General features: G+C 35.6%; 2 protein-coding genes and 1 non-coding gene across 3 annotated transcripts in view; 2 read left to right on the top strand and 1 right to left on the bottom strand.

Annotated features, from left to right (window-relative positions):
* Nucleotides 1–7,834: 7,834 nt before the first annotated feature.
* LOC111984927 (uncharacterized) lies at nucleotides 7,835–10,094 on the top strand. Its single transcript, XM_065782626.1, has 5 exons — nucleotides 7,835–7,950; nucleotides 8,053–8,109; nucleotides 8,199–8,292; nucleotides 9,390–9,530; nucleotides 9,610–10,094. Exons 1-5 carry the CDS (start codon nucleotides 7,940–7,942, stop codon nucleotides 9,730–9,732), a joined length of 426 nt encoding a protein of 141 aa, XP_065638698.1. The 5' UTR covers nucleotides 7,835–7,939; the 3' UTR covers nucleotides 9,733–10,094.
* Nucleotides 10,095–10,914: 820 nt separating this feature from the next.
* The window catches only part of LOC111984960 (probable pectinesterase 15), a 30,802-nt gene continuing 17,366 nt past the window's right edge, over nucleotides 10,915–24,350 (top strand). The window contains exons 1-4 of the mRNA XM_065782615.1: nucleotides 10,915–11,346; nucleotides 11,586–11,757; nucleotides 13,357–13,563; nucleotides 14,494–14,744. Of these exons, the coding sequence (XP_065638687.1) occupies nucleotides 10,940–11,346; nucleotides 11,586–11,757; nucleotides 13,357–13,563; nucleotides 14,494–14,744 (1,037 nt within the window). The 5' untranslated portion in view covers nucleotides 10,915–10,939. The remainder of the gene's footprint in view (nucleotides 11,347–11,585; nucleotides 11,758–13,356; nucleotides 13,564–14,493; nucleotides 14,745–24,350) is intronic.
* On the bottom strand, nucleotides 17,114–17,536 carry LOC111984915 (uncharacterized). The gene is made up of 2 exons (XR_010632703.1): nucleotides 17,430–17,536; nucleotides 17,114–17,347 (listed from the first exon to the last, which is right to left on the bottom strand). It is a non-coding gene; the product is annotated as an uncharacterized LOC111984915 (transcript).

Raw genomic sequence — 24,350 nt, 5'->3', positions numbered from 1 at the left:
TTTTTTGAAATGGAACTCATGGAATTAAACCAAATAGAAAGGAGTACATCAGAAGGGAGCCAGCAAGCAGCTGGGACCATTACAGCAAATGAGATTGGATTAAAGATGACACATTGGGGGTGTAACCCCTTTCCAAATAAAGGTGTTTTCATTCTCTACGGGCAAAGTGAGCAAGCTCATGTGCAACTTATTATGGTTTCTGTTCAGGTGCTTGAAAGTGCAGTTCTCAAATGTGTCTCGAGTTTGCTGGATCTCTTGGATAATGTGGCTCCAGGTCGGTTCTGCTTTATGCAAAATGAAGATGGGTATGGCATGTGGGGGCTATGGTGGTACCTTAGCAAATGCAAAAATCAGTGGCTAAGATCTCTGCCAAGCTTAAGCGAGAATGCTAGACACAAATTTCCTTGAATATAGTTCTCAAACATGAAACTTACAAGAATGACAATCGTTTTTGGATGCTTGTTAAAAACCCTGACCAAATAATTGAAAATTATACGAGGCAAAATAGGATTGATTTCAAATTCTGGTGGTCTGTTCTTGATCGCCAGGCTTACAGCTCTGAAACTCGAGCGTATTGGTAATTTGGAAAAGCCCATGTTGGATCCTTGACTTATTATGCAAGAAAAGTCATTGTTCAANGGATTGTTGCCTCCAACGTATGCAGAGTAGAGGCCCTGCACGCCTTCAACAGGTCAAGCAGGCTCTTTCCATTTTCTAGACAAATATATTGTGCTGCCCGCTTGTATGTTTTACAAGCATGAATCTCAAATTTGGAAGGCGGAATAATCTACAACAACATATCCATCATTTGCAAAATTACTTAGCATGCTTAAATTAAAGTATAGAGCAACAACCAATACTCACTCTGCATCCATTGCATGATGTACAAGAGCACAAAATTCCACCCCCATAATTGTGCCACGCAGACCAGGCCCCTGAAACTAATATACCACCAATTTCAACCTTAAGCCACAAATTACACTTTATATTCAATACTTACAACAAAAATATCAACTTTAACATAAGAATTGGGTATCAGAATAACCTTATTGCAACCCATGTACACCACCGTTACCCCGTCAAGCAAACCCGTCTCAAATAGCTCAGTGACAGTCATCAGCTTCTTATTCATCGCAATCTTCTTCGACATTTTCAATTCCAACTTATTCTTCTGCGTCTTCGACCCACTTAATCCACCAGTTGCCTCTCCATCTAAATTTATTCCATTCTGAGCAGCCTCTGGTGATTTTACTACACTCTCTGGTGGCAGCTCGACCTTCGGTCTAACCGAATACCGTGAATACCGCCTAATTTCCCTCTTGGGAAAATCACTCTTTCCTCACTACTCTCAGCTACCACAAAAATGCCCCCTCCCCGCCTCTTCCCTTAGCCGGAAATCGTTCCAACTCACTCTCTTGCACATCTTTACAAATGTTAATTCCCAAATTACAATTGGATCCATTCCCAGCTACAATTTGAACCTCTTTATCCTTCCGGCGCGAATAAACAGAAGCAATTACATTATTTTCAAGCTCATCTGAGCCCTTGAGCCGCTTATTTCGGTCATTATCAGAAATTTCATAACTTTCATATGGGAAATTAAACCGAGACTTTCTTACACGGGTATAAACAATAAAACCATTCACCACAGAACCTTTGGATAATAATCTACGATTAAAATTATTCTCAGAAACTTCAATAGAAGAAGAACTCGCCTGAGTCTCGGTCCCAATCCAAGTCCCATTACCGAGTGAAGAAGAATTTCCCAGCTCTGGCTTAACCTCCTCCTCCTCCAACTCTCGCAATAAGCAAGTCAATTACTTGCCTTCACCAAATGTGCCATGGGATCACCATCTCTTATTCTCTCCCTCAGCATTTTGTCGAGTTCAGGATCATCTCTGCAAACAGAGAACACAGATGTTATTTACTTTTATTTTTTGATAAGTAGAGAATGCAGTGTTATTTATTACAAGGCACTAGGTGTACACATAGTAAGACCGGAAAATGAAAGTATTATGCTGTCTCTGCCAAACAGAAGATGGGTAGATCTGTAGTGAAACACAGTTAATGTATTACTCATCAAATGGATGATTTAGATTTTTTTTTTTTTCCCCTTTTTTTGGTCACATGAGTAATCTATAATCAGTTAAAAACCTTAAACCCAGAGACAAATTCAGACACCATGCATGTCAGGTGCTTCATAAATGAACACAAAGCCTTAATCCCAAAATTTTCGGGTCAGCTATGGATCCTCGACAAATTAATTATGGTCAATCATATGCTTTCCTTTCTTCTTCTTTATCTAAAGTCACACTCTCTATTACTCCATTAATTGACATGTCATTTTTTTATTACTTCAACTAATGTGCTTTTTGGTCTTCCTCTACCTATTTTCGTTCCATCAACTTAGCCCAACTCACTCTTTCTTACTAGTACATTAGTCGCTCTCCTCTGAATATGACCGAACCATCTCAAGCAATCCTCCCTCATCTTTTCATCAATAGGCACTAAACCTATTTTTAAGTGAGTTTCCTCATTTTGAACCCTATCTTTCCATGTATTTCCACTTATCCATCTTAACATTCTCATTTCAACTATACTCATATTACAAATATGTTGCTTCATAATAGCTCAACATTTAGCTAATCGTATAGCAGTTTTATAAAATTTTCTCTTTAGCTTAATAAGTATTATACGATCGCACAACATTCTTGAGGTGCTTCTCCGCTTCATCCACCCTACTCTAATGAGTTTTATCCTACGACTCACATCCTCTGCAATCTCTCAATCTTTATGAATTATTAATCCAATATATCAAAGACTATAGCTCTTTAGTATCTCTTGGCCATCAAGTCTTACCACCCCTTTGTTTTTGTTTCTACTTTTACTAAACTTTTTTTTGATAGGTAATAAGAATATTATTAAAACAAACTAAAAAACAGACGAAAGCCAATACAAGGTGTTCATGATGGTGAACACAAGGAAAAGCAAAAAACAAAACAACCAGCAAACAACGAAGAGGAAAAAACTTAAAGAGCAATACTAAGAGAAGAAATAAACTCTAAGATAGTGTAGCATTCCGAGAAGCCCCAACACCTAGACCAATCAAATAAAGTCTTCTGGCAAAGAGCTTGTAATTGAACCAAGGATTTCTCGGTGTCCTCAAAAGAGCACCGATTTCTTTCCGCCCAAACAATCCACATCAAACAGCCGGGAACCATATTCCATATGTCTGAATTAAATTTTCCCAGCCAAAAACTCCAACAATACACTAAGCTTTCCACAGAGCCTGGCATGACCCAAATATCCCAAAGATATTAAGCATATAAACCCATGGAGAGTAAGCTACAGAACAATGGAGGAGAAGATGATTCACAGTTTCCTCATTCCGATGGCACATACAACACCTATTCACCAAAATGTGCCCCCTAGTGCATAAGATTATCCACTAAACTTATATTTCATGTACTCTATTTTAGTCCTAATTAATCAAAAGCCTTTAGATTCTAGAGCGTCTCATCAAATTTCTAACTTGGCATTAATTCCACTTCTAATTTCATCCACTAAAATTATATCATTTGCAACCATCACTAGTGCAAAGAGATATAGACTTAATACCAATCCTTATTTTTTCTGCATAACTATAATGATGGGAAACCCAATTGCGATTCCTCCAATTGTTCTCACACTAATCAACTTAACACTCAGTAAACTACCATTAAACAAAAAATGTATTTCTAAAGCCAGAGGAAGACAGTTCCACTACAGAGAGGTCTACCAATTATAACAGCAAGCCCCGCCCTGCCCCACCCCACCCCCCCAAAAAAAAAAAAAACTCAACTGATTGAAACGATGCAAGGGGAAATTAGGATGCGGTTAAACCAGCACTAACATTCTTGCATCTGCAGCTACCATCAAGTGACATTCCTTTTTTGAGTAATCATTAATAAAATATCATATGTAAGACAGAAGGTGCCAAAACCCCTACTAGAAATCATAATAATGATACAACGAAAAGTTCTATGGTTAGTTTCATAGGCAAGTGGATTTCCACAATGCCCTATGATTACAGCATCATATGGAAATCAAAACCATAAAGATAGCACAACCCAATTGACTATCACCATGCCATTGTAAATCTCAAATTTGGTGAGGCACAATAGAGGAACAGACCTACTGCAGGTCAGCACCTATATGCTTACCCACTTTACTTATTGTGCTGGATTATATTACACAGTGAGAAAATCCATTTATCACAACTACTCAAGCAAAAAAAAAAAAAAAAAAAGAATCCTCTAAACATATTGTCAACCAAGATGCCAAATGTCTGTGGCACAATAAAATGTATAGGAATTGGGAAAAAAAAATTAACATGAAAGATACTAGAAAAAGAAACCTACAGCTACATCTTTCAGAATATAGAACACGTGTAAATATTTAAAATATATATTAATATATACAATATGATATCTTGTATCATTAGTTTTACCTGGTCCGCGCAAATGGTTTGTCCTTCTCAGATTCCAATTCCTGCAGCCTAGCTTCGGCTTCCCGCTTTTGAGCCAAGCCCTTGCCCCACTCCAACTTAATCTCCTGACAAAAACATGCAGCAAATGCATATTAACTATCTACTAAATCCAGGAAAGAAGCCTTAGAAAAAATTTCTAAAAGCCTTTGAAAACTTTACTTATCAATGAAAGAAACTTTAAATACAAGCTAAAACATTTCAGAAAGAAAATAAATTAAAATTGCTCACTATCATCCCTAGGATCCTCACCATGATGCAATCAATATATCTAAAAGCCTTTACTTCTCAAATTTATGCAAGTTTTTATCTCCTCCTCTACAATATCACATTTTAAGCCTTTGAAAACAGAACTCAACCTCTGCCAAGCTTTGTAATAGGTTTTTTTTTTTTTTGGGGCAGTCAGTAGTATTCATAACCACCAACTTTTTTTTGACAACTTACAAACAACTATTACAATATTAATAAAATCTCACAAGAGATGAAAAAGGGATGACATAAAGTAAAGCTTTCACAGCATCGATGAACATCATCAGCTTGCAATCGGTACAAAACTGGCTCTCTCCATAAACAATTTAGTTCTTACAAGAGATGAGAAATGTAAAGGGGGAAAAAGAGGAAGAGAGAAGGGAAAACTATCATAGCTAGATGGCATCATTTCTTTTTTTTTCTTTTTTAACCAATCTCTCTACCATTTTAACTAAACATTAGTCAAAACCACAGATCTTTTGATTTTTCAGGGAAAAAAAAAATTATTCAGCCAAAGCCTAAATAGACATCGCTTAAGTGAGCCAAAGCTAAAATAGGCATCACATAACTGAAGAAAACCTAGCAGCATGAATTACATTTCCCAAATTGTTGTGCAGAAAACTACTCAACAGAAATAAATAGACAGTAAACTTTCTGCAAAGTCACATCCATAGCATTTAATTTGTGAATGAATGCAAAATATTTTATTTAGGGAACAAAAATTAACATTATGATGCAAAAATATAATATAAAACCTAATGAATTCAGAAGGGAAGCTTCCTACGGTCCTCCAAATTAGATCAGAATTAGATCACTCCAATGACACAAAAAAAGAGTGATGGTGAAATTAACCAAGGCAGAAAATTTGGGTAAGAAGGAAATTTAAAGTTGAATAGATTGAAGCTGATATTCACTGGCACTAATACTTTATCCTAAACAATTTAAAGCATGGAAACTTTGGGATTGCTATCAGAACAAGATTATGCAACATTTCTTGCTTGACCACCAAAATATGGGGAAAAAAGATACAGAAACTTTCATCAGCCACAGGGATGAACCTTAATAAACACATAAATGAACTCTTGGACTCCTACATTATCAGTTCGAAACACAAATTTCATTCGCTCACAAGAATCTAATTATTTTACTAAAACGGAATTCTTTTGACTATTTAGTACGACAAACACTGCAGAGCCACGGTTGGGCCAAAAGGTATCTTATGAGACCACCCTCTCACATGTGAGTCCCATGTGCTATGAGAGGGCGATAGTACCACAGTGCTGGCATAGCATCAAGCAGGCTTAAGATCAAGAAACACTTGTTTTCATCTGTAGCTTTTTCAATGAAATTTGACACCTCCCTCACCCAAAAAAAAAATCCAGAAATAATACCACCCCCCACTCCCCGCAGCAAGCAAAGGAAGAAATTGTGACACCCTCAGAAATTGTGATAATAATAATAAAAATAATTATTATTATTATTATTATAATTATAATAGTAGCAATAGTACTAGAAACAATAATAAATGATGACGATGACACCAATGAGCTCTAGCTCAAATGACACTTCCACACCCTCAGTAATGGGAAGAAGGGTAAGGTCATGTTTCAACTTTCAAGACAAACAAGATGCGTGTAACTTACTAATCAAGTGTGTGTGTGTGTGTGTGTGTGTGTGTAGGTATAACAAATTCAGGTTTTTTTCCTAAGTACCTTGGGCTTCTCTTCTACTTTTACTTTCTTTCGCTGTTTTAAGAATTCCTCCTTCGATATACGTTCTCCTGCAGCATTAAGGAGTGAGACCCAATCAAGCATGTAAACATTATTAAGGAAGACATAACCTTAGAATATTAAGAAATTGTTTTTCTTCACCTTTCTTATCCCGATATGTAGGCTCCGCACCCCGACCACTTATAGAAGGATCCATCTCATTAAACCTACACAGGAATAATGTTTAATAAGCACACAGGAATAATTATTGTTTAATAAGCACACAGGAATAAATATCATACAATACACATCTTTGAACCAAAAATTAAACAAAACCAGAATCATATAGCCTGAAACCTACATCTTATTTGTCCGCCAAAACACCAAAATGATAAAAACTGATCATCACCTATACTAACATAAATCGGTGATTCTATCACCTTGGACCCACCAAAAGAAAGACACACATTATAAACAAAAAATAATAATCACAGACCAAAACAACAATAAGGAGATAGATCTTCCAAAGAGCAAGGTTTTTTTCCTAATAAGTTGATACATTTGGGCTTCTACAGATTCACCTTTTTTCCTATCAAAGATCGCCCTTTGTATTTGTGTAATTCAAATCACATACACGNCAAAAAAAAAAAAAAAAAAAAAAAAAGAAATGGTAAGGGGTGGAGGGTGAGGCCATAGGTTTAATCTTTCACAGTTGCTTGAGTTGTCTCTTAGGTTACTTTATGTTCATCATCGTGAACATGAAGTAACTTTCTTAATAAAATACCACTATTTATAATTAAAAAAAAAAAAAAAACAAATGGAGCGAATTGATTCTTGCCTGAGAGTAGCAATACATGAAATTCTATATTTTGATAAACGGTTGCACACGATTTAGTTCTGTAGCTGAAAAAGGCAGAATACTGGCTTAGAAGTATCCATTTTGGCGCTGGATAAAATACTGTATGCTTTGACAGGATCTGGCAAGTTTTGACCACCTTTTCAACTTGTGATAATCTAACATGTTTGCTACCACTCAGTGCTAGTGGCTCTGCCTTTTGATTCAGATTTAATTTGAAATTTATATTGGCTTATGCAGCAGTGCTCAAACTGAATTTTGTTGTGTGTTCCATATGCTAGTGTCTACTTTTCAACCGCTAGGAACTAGCAATTTGCCACTATAATTCTGAATTTGTCAATCTCTTGCTGGGCCTCTAGAGATTTATACTGTATATTTTCAGTACTTTTAGCCTTCAAAATATGGCTCTAAGCTTCATGCTTATTGAGATTATATATGTAATGTGGCCATTCTGTGTGAGGGAAACTAGTGAATCATATTTTTGTACATGTAAAATGAGCTGCAAGCAGAGTAGTATTTGATTGAGAATTCTCGTTTATATTTCAGAATTGCTTTGCGCCTATTATTGACTCAGTTAGCGGACGTGACCTTATTCCAGCCATGGTTTATGGGTGAGCAAAATTTATTTATTTATTTTCCTTTTCTATTATTGATGGTGTTTTTTAAAGCCAATGGTTAACCATCTTTGTTTTCATGTTCTCTCTCCCTCACAGAAGGAACATTAGGTCCCAAGAATTTGGGGGAATGTACTGTGCAATATTGATGATCAAGTAAGAACTAGTTTTCTATACCTAAGATCTACCTTTTTTGTTGTTTCACTTTAAGATATTGATAATAGTCTCTTTTGCTAACATTGCAGCTCCTCCGTTGTATCAGCTGGACTTGTTCGTGTTTTTGGCCGAGAAGTTGCAGAACTCCCTTTAGTTGCAACAAGTAATGGTCACCATGGAAAGGTGAGAAGCCTGCTTGGCTAATGATCTAACACTACATTGGTTTCATAATCCATCTTCAATTATTTGCATATTTACACAACTCTTTCCCTGAGTTACACATGGGACTCCCTCTTTTTTTTTTCTCTTCTTTTTTGGCTTGAAAAGGACATTATATAGTACCAAAAGAAGCATTACTAGCATCAGAAACTAGGCTTGGTACCTTGGTCTACAATGGCCTTGCTAGCCAATAGGCCTAGAACATTAGCTGCAAAGTTAGCCATCTTATTGATCCTATTTGCTATACAAATGCTAAATTCTGTTATCACGCTGTGAATGCCACAGTTGGGATAAATTATAATTGCAATTATTCGAAAGTTTTGTTTTTGTTGTTGTGTTTTTTCAGTAACAGTCACCATGGAAAGGTGAGAAGCCAACATGCCCTGCTTGTCTAGTAATATAATACTACATTAGTTTTATAATCTTTCTTTATCCCGTCAGCACCATATTGCTATTAGTTACATGTTTACGCAACTTTTTTCTCTGGATTACACACATGCGGAACCCCAACCCCCCCCCCCCCCTCCCCCCCCCCCCCTCCTTCCCTTTTTGTCTTGAATAGGACATTATATAGTACCAAAAGACACATCATCAAACTCGGCTCGGCACCTTGGTCTACAATGGCCCTAACAGCTGATGGCCCTAGAACATAAGCTGATGGGTCTTGCAGCTGACTTACACTAGAAAACGTCTTTGAGAAATGATTCAGAAAGCACAATCTTATTTTAGTTTTTGGAAACAATTTCCAAAAGCATAAACCAAACATCCCCTTCTGCGATTTTCTTATATATATATATATATAAAAGAAAAAGAGGCCTTTGGAGTATTGAGCTATGAAAAGCAGGGGTACGGTATCATTCATAAAGAGCAGCACCGTATTCATGGTGAACTATTTTTGGCACTTGTTGTACGGTACCATGTTTGTTAGTGCTCTATTTGGGGTCTCTAATTAATTAATATGCTTGTTGACATTCAATTTTCTCCGATAGTTTTGTTATTTGTCATCTACTGCAATTTTTGTGCAAGCTCAGTTTTTACATTATGGAACTCTGCCTTTATAGGGCTACTTCCAAATGTTGTTTTCCTGCATTGAGAGGCTGCTGGCTTTCTTGAATGTGAAGAGCCTTGTCCTCCCTGCTGCTGAAGAAGCAGAATCCATATGGACGGACAAATTTGGTTTTGAAAAGATGAAAACTGAGCAGGTATGTTATCATGTATTTGCACCCTGTATTTTAGCTTGCTTTCGAACTTTCATCATCTTACATTTCTGTAATGTTGCAGCTTACCAAATACCGAAGAAGTTGCTGTCAGATGGTGACGTTCAAAGGGACATCCATGCTTCAGAAAATGGTTCCGCAATGTCGAGTCATCAAGCCTGATTATGCAAGTGAAGATGCAGAGTAGTTACTCTCTTGTTTGTGTTAGTTTTTGTAAATGTCTTGTACTTTTGCTAATTGAAGTTACTTTTAGAATTCATCTTTTGGTCTGGATCAAAGATTTTTAATTGGAGTGTATATCCTGGTGGAATTAGAGTTTTTGCAAGAAAACACAAGAAAAGAATAAAAAAAAAAAAAATTTCCCATCATGACAAAGTCCTACTATATATATATACGTGTGTGTGTGTGTATGTATGACAGTACTAGTAACGCTGAAGAATTCAATGGTCAATTTAAAATGGCCTTAGGGTTTTATGTTGTAGTCACTGAAATTTTGATCGCAGACTACTGTTCATTGTTGAATAAATAATGTACTTTCTTTTTGTTTGATGATCACAACTACGTAGACATTGATCATGGTATAAATAAAATTTAGATGTGTCATGGGTTGGTACTTAGTAGTTTATTAGTGAGATCATATATAATGGATGCTGAACACGATGACTAGCGGAATGTTTGGTGGATTGCTTTCATCTATTCAAAAGAACTAAATTAATATGTAAACTCTTGAGGGCAAGCCTCATGTGGCCATGCCATACTTACGATAGTATTTCTTCATTTGGATTCGCTTGCGGGCTAAGGCTTAATTTTTTTTGGATAATAATATGGGCTAAGGCTTCTTTTAACCAAAAGCAGGTACTCCAATTATGGAAGGTGTCCCTTTATATCAAAAAATCAAAAGCATAATCTTTCTTCGAATTGTTCTTTGTAGCTAAAAAGGATAAAGCAATCCTTATTTGCCTTGCAGTAATTATCATAGTTAGAAACGATAGAATGAGGATTTATAGTCCATTCTGATTTGAAGTTTGAGGCTTGACTAAATTGAGTTTAGTGGAGTCATAAAGAGTCACGAGTTAGACGCGTGCACGCACAACCCTAGTGCTTTCGGTGATTTCATCAATGGCACAATATTATTCTCTGGTTTAGCGTGTATATTTTCCAATCTCCATTGCAGCCCATTCTCTTTTTCTCTCTTCACTTTCCGTATTACTTATTAAGGCAAGCCTTGTCATCATCTTCTCACCGCCAACATCACACATGCTTTCGTACCTCGCAAGCAAATTACGCATCAATGGCCTCAACTTTCTCACATGATAAAGACTATACTTTACTCCTACGTCTTTTTTAACTAAAAAATGACATGTACTAGATTAACTGACGCCAAAGCCTTAACCATGAGAATCAAAATAATCTTCTGGCTCTCTGGCTTTTCCATTGCACTCCTCTCCGTCATTGTAGCTCTGTATACCATCCTTCCTTCCTCTACTTTTAGTACTGCCATCATTTCTCAAAACAGTCTCAGCCGTGCTATTTTCAAGGTTGTTCAGCAAAGTGGCGTCGATGATTTTCTGTCCCGCCTAACACTCATAGTGTCTGGAGACCATCATCGATGGAAGCGGGAAAGGAAATGCAACAGCAGAAAATGGAAGTCTAGGCTCATCTGCATCTACAATGTGGCCCTCGTTTTGACAGTTGACTTGAACGGACGCGCGGATTTTAGTAGTGTCCAGGAGGCAGTAAATGCTGTTCCTGACTGTAGCCCCTCTAGGACCCTCATCGTCATTGATTCTGGTACATACAGGTCATTCTCTCATACAAAGTTTTCATGCCACGATTTTTTTTTTTTTTTTTTGATTTATCATAATCGTTATAAAAGCAAGTTATTTACAAGCATATGCAATTATAAATACAGCTGCGTAGTATTATCAAAGAGAAATAGTCTCCCCAGATGAAGTTGCAAAATGTATCGGATACCACTAAATATAAAATTCATGCATCAAACATTAGCATACAATAAAATGGATTACCATTTGTTGGCAGAGAAAAAGTGGTAGTAAACACCAACAAGACAAATTTGATATTTCAAGGCCGGGGATATCTCAACACAGCTATAGCATGGAATGACACTGCAAATTCTACTGGAGGGACTTCTTACAGTTCTTCAGTTGCCATTTTTGCCGCCAACTTCACTGCTTACAACATCAGCTTTGAGGTAACTGATGTAGTTTGAGTTATGCTGACCAAAAAGGAGACAATATATAATTATATATACGTATTGAATATTGATACACATATAGAGTCATGAAAACACACGAAACTTATTAAATTGATTGCTTTCTTTGTGAGTTTAATTAGGAATCACGGATATTTTATTTGGAGTGTTGTACTCATATCGGATATGCGTCGGATACTTGACACTTCTTGGACACTTTTATATGCGTGTCCCAATTGTGTCCTTTTTTAAAAATTAAAAAAAATGTTGGACATAGTCAGGACACGAGAACAAAAGGAATCAAATACCCTCCACAAAACAAAGAGAAAATTCATACTCTGAATTTTAATATTGCATTTGAAAATTAATATATATATATATATTTTATACTAGATAGGAATTCTACTTTAGCCTAATATAAGAATAAATATCTTTATTTTTGATTTGTAATATTCTAATTTGAGTAATGTTATAGACACAAACTATTTTACAACATTTCTATAAACTATTGATGTGACAAATTCTTATTAGAATATAGGTCCGTTACTAATATCACATTTATGTTTACCAATAGTTATTTGAAAATTACTAAAGCCGCATCAGCAGTTTCTAAAAATGTTGTAAATTAGTTTTTGTCTGTAGTATTACTCTTCTAATTTTTGAAAATTCTTTAATAGAAATGATTTTGCTTTATTATCCATATATAGAAATAAATCATTCATTATTTCTCTTAAATTGATATATGTTTAATATTAAATGAAAAATAAATGTTTAACCATATATAAAAATATAAGGCTAAAATGCAAAACTGACTCTCGAAGTTTATTTAGATTTCATTTCAGTCCTTTAACTTTGTTTTTGCTTATTTTAGTCTTCTAAGTTTCAAATTTATTCAATTAAGACAATTCTGTCAACTTTTATTAAAAGTTTCAAGTTTCAAGGTTTTTGAGGTCGAACTGGGGTCGAATTGTGATGACGTCATAATTAATTAAAGCCTAAATATAGATATTAAATTTATAAAACTAGAAAAATTGACTAATATATCTATATATGTGAGAGGAATTTAATGATTTTCAAGCATATATTTAATAATTAAATAAGAAAGTTAATAAAGTAAAATAATAACCATGAAAACATTAAAATTTATGATTAATTTTTGAAGTAAAGTTGAATATTTTTGAAGGATTTTAATTATATTTTTTTTTATTCCTTGTAAGAGATGGATAATTTAATTAAGTAGAATAAAATTGTGTTAAGTTGTTTTTATATATAAAAAAAAAATGCTAAGAAGTTGGACCGCACAGTTCTTGCCACCGGTTCGTGCGGTCCAATTCCAGTTTTAGGGGTTCACAGAATTGCCACATATGCCTGGTTCTTTATGCTTAAAAAACTGATTTTCATCCCGGTTCCTGATTTTTACGGTCCGACCTCCCGGTCCAGTCCGGTTCTAAGAACTAAGCATATAGGTGCTTCCATTGTTTAAATTGACTATTGTAATAAATTATTCAATTTCTTTATATCCAAAATCCCCTCTGGGGTTTTCTTTTGGGACCATTTCCTTTTTGGTGATTTTTTGATTTTTTTTTTTTTTTTCAAAAGAACACAGCTCCTTCTCCATTCCCTGGAATGGTTGGAGCGCAGGCCGTGGCACTTAGAATTGCAGGCGATATGGCTGCATTTTATGGACGTGGATTTTATGGAGCCCAAGACACTCTTTATGATGAAAGTGGGAGGCATTATTTCAGAGAATGTTTCATCCAAGGGTCCATCGATTTCATTTTTGGAAATGGTAGATCTATCTATGAGGTACACGCAACCCTTTTCATCAAGAACGTGTTTTTTTAGTTTTCCTTATACTGTAAGGCATTCAGCATTTATATCATTCTTGTATTAATCAATATATTTTCCTAGAAATTCTTTCTTCTCTTTTGCTATATATCCACTATCAAAATATCAAAAAAAATTTATTTAAATAAAAAATAAAAAAATTTAAACATAAAAGGACACTGTTGTGAAGGTAAAAATCATGTAGGCACTTTTAATTAAGGTGGTACTAATGTATATGCCACAATTTCTCCTTGATTAACACGACATTAATAGACAAGCAATGATGCAGTTAGGATTTCGGTTAGGGATGCAAGATTAAAGCCGCTCACACACAAAGGGTCTAATGGCTTCTCCCTATGAACTATTGACACTAAAAATAATAATTAAATAATCAATGCAAGAGACTAATCTCAGTTAAGTGTATAAAGTTTAAATATATAATTTGTTTAAAATATGGTTTGGCTGTTTTGAGTTCAAGTGCCCTTAATCAAATTTTATGTTATCTCTTAAATTTATAATTTTTATTTATTTATAGAAATTATATATAACATGTTATTCTTATCTTTGTGTTGGGGGCTTGGGGCAAGTCAAAATCAATGTAGATGCCCATTTCCCCACCTCTCTTGATGACAAAATTAGAGTAGGACAAAAAAAAAAAAGATCAAAAAGAAAAGACAAATTAGTTATATGGTAAAGAACACCTTCAAAATGTTCATTGAAGTTTACTTGCTGATAGCAACACTCCATCTACGTACCATATATTTCCCATTGACTTCATTTTCCTTCTTTGAAATTGTCTTTATTTCTCTCTCTATAATTCCTTATTATACCCGTACCTATTTTTACTCTATAATCTGTACATTAAGCAATATGATTTATATATTGTGGACATATTAATTAATATGACAGGGGTGCAACATTAATTCAATAGCAAAACAAGTCCCCGATGAGATCAGTGGCTCCATCACAGCTCAAGCTAGGCAGTCGATGAATGAGAAAACAGGATTTTCGTTTGTGAATTGTAGCATCAGTGGAAGTGGGAAAGTATGGCTTGGGCGAGCTTGGGGAGTTTATGCAACTGTTGTATTCTCCAAAACATATATGTCAGATGTCGTAGCTCCAGTTGGCTGGAATGATTGGCAAGACCCCTCTAGAGACCAGTTTGTGCCTTTTCCTTTTTACTTTTCTCCCCATATATATATATATATATAGAGAGAGAGATTCTCATAGAAGCTTGTCTTTAAATTATCATATAGTTTACTTTTTTTTATTCTCTAATTTTTTTTTCTTGGTCAATAATTGTGGGTGGGTTCACCCTCAGTATATTAATAATTAGTTTAATGAAGAATTAAGAGGAAAAAGAGACGATTTGTGGGTGCAATTTTTTTGTTGTAATTTTTCAGATTTTTCTCTCATAACCTTGATGTTAGTCATAAGAGTGGCGAAAAACGAAAAGGTAGATTTGTAAGAAAGTGGTAGGCAACTAATCAAAATCTGTTACTTCAAAATTAATGTAAAAGTTATGGTCTTAGAAGAATTAAGAAAAAATAGTTTAAAGGAGTAAAAAAAAAAAAAAAAAAAAAAAAAAAAAATATTGTAGGGACCCAATTTGAATTGAGTGTTGGGTTTCAGCCCAATAAGCCCAAACAATAAATTTATAGAGAGTGGGTTGACAGGCTTAGGTGCTGGCCGTCGATCACCACGCTCAAACTTTTTCTTATAAAAAAGGCTAAGTGTTTCCTTACAAATAGGGGAATGCTCCTCGGCCATATGCCGAGGAGGCCTTCAGATTTCCCCCCCCCCCCACTTTGGCTTTACTAGTTCTTCTTTTATAGTTTTCATCTTCCTATCTCCTGCTTCCATCTGTTGATCGTCTATTTGCTTTTCTTCTGGTTGTCCGTCCCATCAGAGGCATTATCCGCACTCAAGTGGCTCACTCTAACCAACGTTATCCTGCCAAGGGGTTACCTCCCCATTAATGCGGCCAGGGGGGTTGGTTAAGTGCATTCAATGCGATAGTGACAGCTTACTTTGGGGTTAACCTCTTCCCAAAATCACCTTTGTCAGGCCGAGGACAAGGTATCCTCGGCGTGGATCCAGGAGAATAAGCTTCCCCCCCTTCTCTTCAGGAATAGCTTGCGATCCTCGGCATGGGCCTTGGGCCTGCTATATGATGGGCCGAGGCCATCAGGCCCACGGACCCCACATATATATATATATATAGATTCTCATAGAAGCTTGTCTTTAAATTATCATATAGTTTGACTTTTCTTATTCTATAAATTTTTTTTTCTTGGTCAATACAATAATTGTGGGTGGGTTCACCCGCAGTATATTAATAATTAGTTTAAAGAAGAATAATGAGGAAAAAGAGAAGATTTGTGGATGCAATTTTTTTGTTGTAATTTTTGTCATAACCTTGATGTCAATCATAAGAGTGGTGAAAAAAAAAAGGGGTAGATTCATAAGAAAGTGATAGGCAACTAATCAAAATCTATTACTTCAAAATTAATGTAAAAGTTATGGTCTTAGAAGAATTAAGAAAAAATAGTTTAAAGGAAAGAAAAAAAAAATTTATTGTTCTACCTTTAGTGATAATAGTGAAAGAGCCAAATTACACTTATTTTTCACATAAATTAAAATGCTATGAATATTTTAGCAAATCAATTTAGAGGGAAAAAGATTCTCTCTATTTCAAATGAAATGAAGAGTACATTTTACAGTTAAAATTTTGTTTTTTTAGATTTAGTAGTGTATAGAATGTCATGTTATTTAAAATTTTGAATAACGTGGTACTAAAATACATCTTTAGATTTATAATATTTAATCAATAATGTTTCTCTATTTCATTATGAGGCACTTGAAAACTTGTGATCCTTAATTTTTTCTGACTTCCATAAAAATACAGGACAGTCTTCTTTAGAGATTATCAATGTTTGAGACCAGGAGCAAATTACACAAATAGGATTTCGTATGGAAAGCAACTTGAGCAATCTAAAGCAACTCTCTACATGGATATTGCCTATATTAACAGAACAGAGATGGATGGCTAAGTTATCATCGAAATCATTTATTTCCTCTTGATTGGAAATTATTTTTCCAATCAAGAGGAAATAAATGATTTCGATGATAACTTAGTCATTCATCTCTGTTAATAAAGAACATATTCATGCTTCTAATTATAAGCAAGAATTTTTCATTTTTGTGTTCAAGAAATGAGAGAGAATGTAACTTAAGCATAATTCTTGAGGTTTGAGTTAAAATTAGATAACAAGTGTTTTAGGATGGTTTTATTTTATTTTTTACAAATTTCTAAAATTAAAAAGAGAAAAGAATAAAATGAAGTGGCTTGTCAATTGTACTACTATTATTGAAACTATCATTTTAATTTCTTTTGAGACGTATAACTTTTAAATTTGTTATATATTAAAGAAAATTCTCTTATAGATGCAAGTAAAGATTACCAGAGAGAATCAATCATGTTGGCCTGGGCATCCTGTATTCCAAAAAATTTACTCCTGGCCTCATGTAGCATAAACAATGCAAAAGTAGAAATAAGTTTTATTAATAATTTCTATATAAGTTCAATAGGTTGGATTATTTCTTAATAATAATCCGTATACATTGACTTATTGACATTATTTCTTATTAAATAATAACACTTCAACATTGTGCCATAACACACGCAGAAGCTAGCTTTCCTTGAAGCTTTATTTTTATCTTCATAGAATACTCCAGTACGTAGAAATAGAATTAGTTCACCCTGCAAATGATCAAATTCAAAAAATTAGTATATTTTAAATCATGTACCGTTCTAAATAGAGAATTATATATAAGAGATTTACTTGGAACAATCAGTAGTGGGTGTGATTTTGTAGGAACAAGTAGTGCCACAAGTCTGAGGAAGTGTTCCAACTAGTTCATAGTTGATTCCTGGGATCTTTGAAAGACCATCCATGATGCAACTACATGCGGCTCTGTGATCTTGTGTGGTATTTGAACCAGCGTTGAGTGCTTTAATACCTTCACAACAAGCTGGAGGAACTGTTCCTCCAAAAATGGCATAACTGATACATGGGGTCAACAAGTTTGTCACCTCGGCACATGTTAGACTTGCATCAACATGTGAAGCAACAACCAACATGCACACAAGCACTGCTGCTGTGAAAGCCATAGAAGAAACTGCGAACCTTGCCATTGTAATAATAATGTTAGCCTCTCTCACACAGACTTGATTACTTTTGGGTGTTGAGGTACACAAAATGATTCTAGGCCTTTTATAGAGTGGCAAAGATGAGGGTGGGCCCTTTTGAGGCTTCGTCTGTTACCATTAAGTCTAATGGCTGCCAGAAAACTCAGACTGAGGCTGAGACTAGCTAAAGAATTTTCTTGGTCAGAAACTCAGAATAGTCTTCAGTAAGAAGCCAATAATGCTAATTAATGGACCTTAATGTGGAAAAAAATGAGTTACGTGATTGATTATCTATGATTAAGCAGCCTTGATTTGCGGTGGGGGACTTGGATCAGTAAGAATTGGGCTCTTGAGTGAAACTATGCCTACAAAGTGAATTGGACTTGGGCCTTAGTTGCAGGCTGCCCTGATTGGTAAATACATCATCGGGAGGGTTGGAATACAAAACAAATGAATCCAAATGCAGCCACATCTAGCCATTGCATCAACACTCTTGTTATCTTCAGGTAGCAGTGATTTATTTCAATTGTGCTAAAGCTGCTGATGTTTATATAATGCTAAAGATACACTTTTAGCATTTGGGGTTGTTTTTATTTTGACCTTTTATATTTCAAAATTTTCATTTTACCTCTTTATGATTGGTTTAGTTTTCATATTAATCCTACAATCCTTTTTTTTTTTTGGTAAATAGGAAATATTATTAAAAAAAGCTAACTAGGAAGCAAGCTAACAGGACAAAGCCTATTACAACCCACACCCAGACAGTCATCTGCAACAAAGGAAGCCAACCCCACAGGAGGGGTAGAATGGACAGCAAAGTCCGGTTGCTGGGAGAAACCTAAATTAGCTAATCTATCCGCACATTTATTCGCCTCACGATAAATATGTTTAATACAAAGATGGGGAATAAGACTAGCCAAAAGCTTACAATCATCAAAAAGAGGGGAAATAACTGAATTGCTATAGGAAGGATTGTTAAGGGCATCCACCAGAGCCTTAGCATCAAGCTCAACGATGACAGCAGAAAGATTCATTTGACGGCAAAGGAGCAGACCATCACGGAGCGCCCAAGCCTCAGCAGTAAAACTATTAATATTCCCCATTCTCCTAGTGAATCCAATCACCCAGCTGCCTTTCTCATCTCTTATCAATCCTTTTTGTTAGTAATTTAATTGTTAAGTGGACTTCATGCAAGTTTAATATTTCATGAAACACTAGTTCTAAAATGTTGAGTGTAGGGACTGGATTTGAGCACTTCTTTTGCTGGACAAGTGGACTCAGACCCAATTAGCCCAGTACAATGAATTTGTAGAGAGGGGGTTTAAGAACTAGGCTTTAGTGTGGATTGCAACAACTAAACATGATAGTGAGTGGGTAGAGTGACAAGAACATGGGCTAAGGTATGAAATTCTGCTCCTTGACACTCTCTTGAGGAACGTATAACCCTTATTATTTCTTCTGTGCTTCATTACCAAGGTTGGGAAAGTTCTGCAAATTGCTCATATCTCCTCCTTTCCAGAAGGACTTCTTACATTGTATATCTTCTTTCAGTTGATCTCAGCCCTACATTTGTTGATTAAGCAGGTCACTACTTAAGTGCCTGTCTCATCAACCGCCTTCCCATTCTCTTTGTGGGTTGCAGCAACCAAGGCTGCACTGTTCAAGGGTCATTTTCTCATTAATACGGCCAGAACGTTAGTTGTGGGCATTTAATGTGGAGATGACAGTTTATCTTGGAATCGTTCCTCCACCATGCTTCCATGGCTGACACATTATACTTGTCCTTTCTCTTGAGATGCTCTAGAAGGCTACCTTTGATGGCGTGCCACTCTTCCTTTCTATGATCTCGGCAAGTCGGGGACAAGATCGTTCTCGGCGATGTTTCTTGGCAACTTGGGCTTTCTTCAATCATCCTCGAACATTTGTCCATCCTCGGCATGGGCCTTGGACCTAATATAAATTAGGCTGGGGTCGCCAGATTCTTAGGCCCCACATTGAGAAATTGGGAAATGCATGAATTTTAATTGAGATATTAAAAAATATGTTTTGGAATGCTTGACCAATATGAAAATTGAATTAAACATGAAGGTCTAAAAAGAAAATTTTGACACATAAAGATCAAAATAAAAACAACTCAAAACTTTTTAAAAAAAAATTTCTTTTTTGAATCCATCATGGTTTTTTTATTTTAATTTTTTTTTCATATTGTCTAATGATTGAAAGGTATGAATATGATCTTGCTGCAAGTGTCTTGGGTGGAGAGAGATATTTTTAGAAAATGTACTTGGATTAATTGACTAAGTCACAAGAGCTCAATCATTTTGCAAGGACATTGTCGGGAAGCTCCTGATGCAATTCACAAACCACTAGCACAATATACATGAGTCCCAATTTTTTCGTAACCATAGTTTAGGGAAATAGTTCAGCTATACCCTTGGATTCCTTTCATACTTTTAGTATGGGTGAGTTTTTTTTTTTTTTTTTAAGAATTAATATGTGAGTATATAAATTTCATTTGTTTGGTTAAGAAAAAAAAAAAAAAATATATATATATATATAGTGAATATAAACACCCCATTTTACAAAATGCATTTAACCTCACCTAAAGGGCGAAAGGTTAATATAACACCTTGAACATAGCATCTTAATTTTGATTATTGAATCCTCAATTACTCCTCTTAAAACAAATCTTAAGGTTGGTACAATATGAATGATTGGTCACAAGTCTAGATTGGACCATTGGATTGAAATATTTTGCAGAATCAAATTTCAACGGTAGAAATGTATTCACATTAATGAGCCTATTTATGATTAATTTGAAAATGATAATGTGTCATGATCACTTTCAAAATGTCCATTGAAGTTTACTTGCTGATAGCAAGACCCCTTATTCTACGTACCACGTATTTCCCATTGACTTCATTTTCCTTCTTTGAAATTGTCTTTATTTCTTTCTCTATAATTCCTTATTATACCAATAACCATTTTACTCTATAATCTGTACATTAAGCAATATGATTTATATACTGTGGACATATTAATTAATATGACAGGAGTGCAACATTAATTCCATAGCAAAACAAGTCTCCGATGAGATCAGTGGCTCTATCACAGCTCAAGCTAGGCAGTCGATGAATGAGCAAACAGGATTTTCGTTTGTGAATTGTAGCATCAGTGAAAGTGGGAAAGGATGGCTTGGGCGAGCTTGGGGGAGTTTATGCGACTGTTGTCTTCTCCATAACATACATGTCAAATGTCGTAGCTCCAGTTGGCTGGAATGATTGGCAAGGCCCCTCTAAGGACCAGTTTGTGCCTTATCCTTTTTACTTTTCTCCATATGTGTGTATATATATTGTAGGGACCCAATTTGAATTGAGTGTTGGGTTTCAGCCCAATAAGCCCAAACAATAAATTTATAGAGAGTGGGTTGACAGGCTTAGGTGCTGGCCGTCGATCACCACGCTCAAACTTTTTCTTATAAAAAAGGCTAAGTGTTTCCTTACAAATAGGGGAATGCTCCTCGGCCATATGCCGAGGAGGCCTTCAGATTTCCCCCCCCCCCCACTTTGGCTTTACTAGTTCTTCTTTTATAGTTTTCATCTTCCTATCTCCTGCTTCCATTTGTTGATCGTCTATTTGCTTTTCTTCTGGTTGTCCGTCCCATCAGAGGCATTATTCGCACTCAAGTGGCTCACTCTAACCAACGTTATCCTGCCAAGGGGTTACCTCCCCATTAATGCGGCCAGGGGGGTTGGTTGAGTGCATTCAATGCGATAGTGACAGCTTACTTTGGGGTTAATAGTTTCGACCAATCATTTCGATCCGACCCACGAACAATTAGTTCGATCCATGACCAAACCACGCTCCGACCCACAAACAATCAATTCGATCCACGCTCCAAACCAAAAACCCACACTCCAACCCATGACTCCTTCGATTGGCTTGGCTTGATGCTCCGGCCTGGGTTTTGTTGAAGAGGGAGGTAGAGACGTCAAGCAGAGGGAGACAGAGAGCAGAGAAATGGTTGGCTCAAAGCAACGGAAATGAGAAAGAAATAATAAGCAGAAAAGAAAGTGGGGCCCACCTGAATAAAAAAATAATATAAGTTTTGCAATTGGTGAATAGTGCAGTCTCAAATTTCAAGTTGCACTGTTCATCAATGCCAAATATTATGGCATTTAAAACTCTTGATAAAGGTAGTTTTTATTTTTATTTTTATTTTTTATTAGATAAAGGTAGTTTTTAGAGGTTGGTGTGTCAAATGCCAAATATTTGGCATTTGTCACACTTGATAAGAATGCTCTTAGAGCATTCCCAATAGCATTTTGCATTACCTTGTAGCAACAAAAAAAAAAAAAAAAACACCAAAACAGACACCCCATCAGATTATGTATTCTTGTAGCAAACAATAGATATTACCATACTAAAATGCAAATATACTTATTTTGGTGCAGCAAATGCAAACTTATTTTGATTATTTGATTCACTTCTTTCTCTCTCCACTTGACCGATTTGTGTTTTGTTTATACAAGATTATATAAAAAAAGTCATTTTATATTGTTATAATCGAATGAGTGGTAAAATAGAGAACGAGGTGTGTTGTATATTGTTAAAGTGATGGTGTAAAATAAATAAAGTAGATTTTAGAGGTGTAAAATGCTTTTTTCATTGGAATGCTCTTAGAGCATTTGCAGCAGTGGTGGTATAAAGCAATAATGCTAAATTTTAGCTCTACTTTCATTAAAATGATGCTCCAACAGTGGAACTAAAGCAAAAAAATTTAGATGATTCGCTACAGTGCACATCTAAAAATAGATGTGCACTGTAGCATGGAGCTAAAACTAAAAAATACTTTTTTATTCAACTGATCCACTTGTTCCCATTTTTTTTTTTCATTTATCAAAACCGGTCAGTCTTTCACTCCCACTGTATTCTCACTCTCTCTCGTTCATCTCTCAACTCTCAAGCCTCCAAGCCTCTCAAGCTCACCCACAGACACTCTGGTACAATCACTGCCATCCTCACCCACAGACACGCCGCCGCCGCCCCCCTGACCCACGCCGCCGACACACACCGCCACAGACCCAGCTCCGACCACAGCAACCCCCACCACCACCATCACCACATCAGTCACAAATTCAACCATACCCACACTCATCAAACCCACCACCACCAATATCAATCACCACCTCCACCACCACAGCAACCCCCACCACCACCACCACCACATTAGTCACAAACCCAACCACACCCACACTCATCAAACCCACCACCACCAGGAAGAAAAAAAAAAAAAAAAAAAAAGCAAACATCGGCAAAACCCACTGCCAAAATGGTTTCTTCTGCAATTTTTTCCTTTGAACCCAAAAAAATAAAAATAAAATAAACAAACAAACCATGAACCAGAGGTTGATAGAGGCGTGGTGATGGACCTAGTGGAGCGGAACTGAAGCTTGCTGAGAAATAAAGAGAGAACATTTGAATAAATGGAGAAGGAGATGAGGAGAAAAAGTAACAAAAAGATAAAACAATAAAAAATAAGAAATGGTTGAAAGTTAAAAAGTGTGGCTGAGGGTGGATGAGACAAGAGGAGTACGTGTGTGGAGGAGAAAAACAAAGAGGAAAAAAAGAAAAAAAAAGAAAGAAAGAAAGAAAGAGAAGAAAGAAACGTGTATTTGGATGAAAAAAATAAGATAATGGAAAAAATAAAATTAAGAATAATAAGAAATTAAAATTAAGAAATGTTGCCATAATATTTTTGCAATAAATTTTAAGTGGTAAGTTATTATTATTTGAAAAAAAATAATTTTTTTGGTGGTGGCGGTGGTGGTGGCGGCGGCGGTGGCGGCGGCGGCGGCGGCGGCGGTAGTGGCAATGGTTGCGGGTGGTTGTGATTGTTGTTTATTGTAGTAGATATATTATTTTTTGGGTAGTGAGATATATTATTTTATTGTAAGGGATATATTATTTTATTGTAAGGGATATATTATTTTATTGTGATGTTTATATTATTTTATTATGTTAAAAGTTAAAATAGATCTACTGCTGTAGCATGTGTATAGATAAAATAGATAAAGTAACTTTTAGTGGAGCTAAAAAGCTAAATTTTTAGCTTCACTGCTGTGAATGCTCTTACAATATATTCTACATAGATATGTTAGGACATTTTAAGAGAGTAACACGTGCCCACTTGAGCTCACACATGTTTTGCCTCCAATCCCCAGCTCCCAAAATACCAGCCTCACCCAGAATTTAAGTTGAGATATATCTCCTTCATGACCATCTTAGAGGTGAAAGAAAATATAAATGAGCATTATATTGTAAATTAAGAACCATAGAAAATGGTCAGTCACCCTCTAAAATATAAAATAAAATATCAATTTGGGATGTTTAGTGCTGTCTTTTTCTTACAACAGCACTCACATTTTGTTAATACAAATGAACATTAGTACTCCTGTTTAGAGGTTATTTCTTTTCCTTTACTGAAGTAGATCAAAGTGGACTTCTCTGCTCGTAAACTCAGTAGCATTCTCATTAACGTTAGCAATATTTTTCTATTGCTTTGTTGTTTTTG

Source organism: Quercus suber, unplaced genomic scaffold (genome assembly GCF_002906115.3).
Source record: "Quercus suber isolate HL8 unplaced genomic scaffold, Cork oak 2.0 scaffold_308, whole genome shotgun sequence".
NCBI lineage: Eukaryota > Viridiplantae > Streptophyta > Magnoliopsida > Fagales > Fagaceae > Quercus > Quercus suber.
Note: the sequence above shows the minus strand (reverse complement) of the source record. Positions and strands in the feature narration are given on the sequence as shown.

Excerpts from the sequence above, each read along its gene's own strand:
- LOC111984927 (XM_065782626.1), top strand. Across the intron at positions 8,110-8,198 it reads TGTGCAATATTGATGATCAA|CTCCTCCGTTGTATCAGCTG; the intron begins GTAAGAACTAGT and ends CTAACATTGCAG. Across the intron at positions 9,531-9,609 it reads AAAAGATGAAAACTGAGCAG|CTTACCAAATACCGAAGAAG; the intron begins GTATGTTATCAT and ends GTAATGTTGCAG.